The 4,295-nt window shown below is 36.1% G+C and overlaps 1 protein-coding gene across 4 annotated transcripts in view; it reads right to left on the reverse strand.

Annotated features, from left to right (window-relative positions):
• STAG1 (stromal antigen 1) overlaps nucleotides 1-4,295 on the reverse strand; it is a 412,760-nt gene that overhangs the window by 79,163 nt on the left and 329,302 nt on the right. For all 4 annotated transcript variants that reach the window (XM_003789415.3, XM_023513064.1, XM_023513065.1 and 1 more), the window contains one exon: nucleotides 820-923. In XM_003789415.3, the coding sequence (XP_003789463.1) occupies nucleotides 820-923 (104 nt within the window). The remainder of the gene's footprint in view (nucleotides 1-819; nucleotides 924-4,295) is intronic.

A 4,295-nucleotide genomic window follows, 5' to 3' on the forward strand; every position in this document is an offset into this window, starting at 1 on the left:
CACAGCTCACAGCAACCTCAAACTCTTGGGCTTAAGCGATTCTCTTGCCTCAGCCTCCTGAGTAGCTGGGACTACAGGCACCCACCACGACGCCCAGCTATTTTTTTGTTGTAGCTGTCATTGTTGTTTAGCAGGCCCAGGCCAGGTTCGAGCCCACCAAGCCAGGTGTATGTGGCTGGCACCCTAACCACTGTGCTATGGGCACCGAGCCTTCATCACAAACTTTTAAACCTCATTTCATAGAACAGACATGCACCATATGTATATAACAACGCAGTGAACCTACTTCCTTATGCTGACCATCTCCATTTGTTGATCAGTTTGTTATAGTCACCTGAGTGTTCAACTTATAGAGATTCTATGGTATAATATATAATATGAGCTTGTTAATTTTTCCTATGTATAATGACCAGTGGGACACCCTGTATATTATTAGTTCCATGTTATAGATAAAGCAGCGATGAGACGCAGAAAAATAAAGTCACCTATCTTAAGATTATATAGCTGCTAAGTACAAGAGCTTGCCAATTAGGAAATTTGCCTACAAAAATCTTCATATACTTTTAATAAATATGAATATAAACATTCTTAAAATACTATGTAAGTATTGCAGGTTAGTATAGATGCTACAGGAACATGAAGAAAAGAATCTAGTTCTGAATCCTGAGTATAGTAGATAGGATATAAAGATGAAGCACCATAGTATGCATCATTTATTTAAAAAACATGTTTTCAGGGATGAAAATACCAATAAAATATCCAAATACTAAAATCATCACATTCAAAGCCTTTCTGTATATTTCTCACTGTGTAACTTACTCTCTTGCCGGTACCCCTTCCCACTGGAGGGTGTGCCTCAGCAGCTTGACGAATTGTACAAACCATTAGCTCTATAAGAGCACTCTCTTGACGGTCAGACATTGCTAAAGTGAAACAAAATACATGAGTGTGAGTGTACAGTTTTACAATAACCATGTACTAAAAATGAACATATTATAAAAAATGAAAACATTCTATTACTGATTAAGACCGAGGTTAAACTCTATACTTTGGTATTTATCTTTTTCTTTAGAATATGTGCTTATCATAAGTTAAACAAGAGAAAAGTATACAATGTGAAAAAAAAAAAGAGGATAAACTCCAGTCTCTTACAATGCCATTCTTCTGAGTTATGCAATGCTAAAATTTTACTGTATCTCCATCATTTCAAAGCTCATCTACGAGAGTTTTTCTGTTTTAACAAAAACCAAGTCATATACATGTATTTAATTTACAATGTATGTTTAGTATCTTTCTTTTTTTTTTTTTTGAGACAGAGCCTCAAGCTGTCCCCCTGGGTAGAGTGCCGTGGCATCACGCTCACAGCAACCTCCAACTCCTGGGCTCAAGCAAGTCTCCTGCCTCAGCCTCCCAAGTAGCTAGGACCACAGGCGCCCGCCACAGCCCCTGGCCATGTTTTGGTTGCAGCCATCATTGTTGTTTAGCGGGCGCGGGCTTGGGATTCAAACCCGCTACCTTAGGTGTATGTGGCTGGCGCCTTAGCCTCTTGAGCCACAGGCACCGAGTCTTTAGTATTTTTCAAGAGGACACATGCACATGTGAATAATTAAATAATATATTATTATATAACTTAGGTATCATAATTTAGTCAACTGTCTCTTATGGCCATTTTAGTTAGTCCTAAATTTTTGAAAACATCATACACACACACACACTCTAACATCTATATTTATAGTAAATGGTAACATTTATTTCTATAGAAAAAACTTCCAAGAACATAATGGGTGAAAAGGCAAACTTTGATACTGACAAATCATAAGACTACTTATTAAAATTTATAATCTCATATCTCTGCTAGTATTAGATATTACAACCCCTTCAATGTTTTCTAGTTTATGGTTGAAAAATGGCATGTCATTGTAATTCTGCACCTTTGTATATGCCAATTGGTGAAGTGAAACACATTTTATTTCTAAGATTTTTTCCATGGTAATTGCTTTTTTTCCTACTGTTATTCAATTTTCTAATCTACATATGAGAACTCTTGTATATTAGGGGTAGTGTCCCTTTGTCCTTTGAATGATGCAAATGTTTTCTCTCAATGTCAAGTGTTTTTTGTAATCTTTTACATAGTAACATCTGTCTCCTTTTGTTTTATGGCTTCTAGGTTTCTTGCATTGCCTTCAAAGATCTCTCTGTCCTGGGCATTATAGAAATATATTCTTCATTTTTTTTCTAATTTCTTTTCCTCTCTTGCACTCTTCTGCTCTTGATTATTTGTTTGCTCTTTCTTCCTTTTGCTTTTTCTTCTCTCTCATTTTTATATATTTAACCTGTTTGGCATTTATCTCTACTGACAGTAGGTGGGACTGTTTATTCCCAGCAGACAAATAGCCGGTTATACCTCCATCAGTGTCAAACCAGATTTCCTGTTGAATTTAGATGTCATTTAGAAAACATTTTTAAGGCTCTCAGATGAATATATACTTAGATCTAGTTCTGGATGCTTTAGTTTCACTCATCTATTTTGATGGTAATGCTTGTTTTGATTAAAGTAGATTTGTAATGTGATTTGTAATGTAATTCAACTAATGTAAATATTTAAACAAGTTTCTCTTATCTAGTCTTTTTCTAATTTTTATACTGTTAACAGCAAATAATTTATTGAAACATTTTCTAAGTATAAAGGCATTAAAGGCATCTAAGTATAAAGGCCTATATATAATGACCTGTTTTATCTACAAAATAATCCCAAGAGATAGGAACAAATACCCTTACTTTATAGATGGTGAAAATGAGCCAGAGAGACACACTGAACTGGTAGTAGATAGAGCCAATATATGAACCTCAGGTAGCCTTTGATTCAGTACTCTTAAATACTATACTACACTGCCCTTTCAACATAAGCTTACAATTTTATATATGAGGTCTGACAATGAGGACTAGTTTATGGAGATAATGCCATGAGAAAAAAGCAGTGTACAAATGGATTAAATGTTCTTTTGAGGGGACAGAAATTGTCAGGTCAGGGAAACCAATTATAAGAACTCACAAAAACATTGCAAAAAATTGTAAAATTGTGTATCAAATTGTAGGCTGTGAGAAGCATAGCAGACCAAGTAAATGTCCATAGAGAAATAGGAAAATCCTTTTTTTTTTTTTTTTAAATTTTGAGACAGAGTCCCACTCTGTTTCCCAGGCTTAGAGTGCTGTGGCATCAGCCTAGCTCACAGCAACCTCAAACTCTTGGGTTCAAGTGATCCTTCTACCTTGGCCTCCTGAGTAGCTGGGACTACATCTACTTGCCAAAATGCCTGACTAATTTTTCTAGTTTTTTTTTTAAGGAGAGATGGAGTCTCTTCTTCTCTTCCAATTAAGAAAATCTTGGCCAACAACTCATGGCTCTTGCATTATGACAATGCACCAGCTCACACGGTATTATCTCTGAGAATTTTAAGACAATAAACAAATAAGTATACTATTACACCATCCCTATCCAGCTGATTTGGCCTCCAGTAACTTTTTTCTTTACCTGAAGATAAAATACTGAAAAGAAGATGTTTGATGACATTCAGGACATCAAGGGTAGTATGACAACAGTTCTGATAGCTATTCCAGAAAAAGAGTTCCAAAACTGTTTTGAAGGGTGGACTAGATGCTGGCTTCAGTGTATACCTTCCCTAGGGGAGTACTTCAAAGTTGACAATAGTGATATTCAGAGGTATGTAGCACTTTTTCGAAGATGAGTTTGTGTACTTAATTGTCAGAGTTCACTCAATGTAAAATCACTTTACTTAGGTTATCTTCCCAACCCATCTACCAGAACTCTCTCAAATGCACTGAAATTATGGCTGGTATTATAAGGAAATGATCTACTATTTTGGGAAGAACTGACATTTTTACAATCTTTTTAGCTAGGAACATAACATAATTCTTCACTTTTAAGATCTTGTTTTATGTCATTTAACAAAACAGTTTTCTTCTGTACTTTTCTGTTGAATTTATTCCTGTGTATTTGTTTATTTATTTATCTATTGGGCACAAGAGTCTCACTTGGTCATCTTCAGTAGAGTACTATGGTACTCTTGGGCTTAAGCAATCCTCCTGCCTCAGCCTCTCAAGTAGCTGGGACAACAGGCACCTGCCACAATGCCTGGCTTTTTTTTTTTAGAGATATGGTCTCTCTCTCTTTTGAGACAGAGTCTCACTTTGTCACCCTTGTAGAGTGCCGCGTCATCACAGCTCACAGCAACCTCAAACTCTTGGGATTAAGCTGTTTTCTTGCCTCAGCCTCC

Source organism: Otolemur garnettii, unplaced genomic scaffold (genome assembly GCF_000181295.1).
Source record: "Otolemur garnettii isolate 467f Iridium unplaced genomic scaffold, OtoGar3 scaffold00032, whole genome shotgun sequence".
In the NCBI taxonomy this organism is placed as follows: Eukaryota; Metazoa; Chordata; class Mammalia; order Primates; family Galagidae; genus Otolemur; species Otolemur garnettii.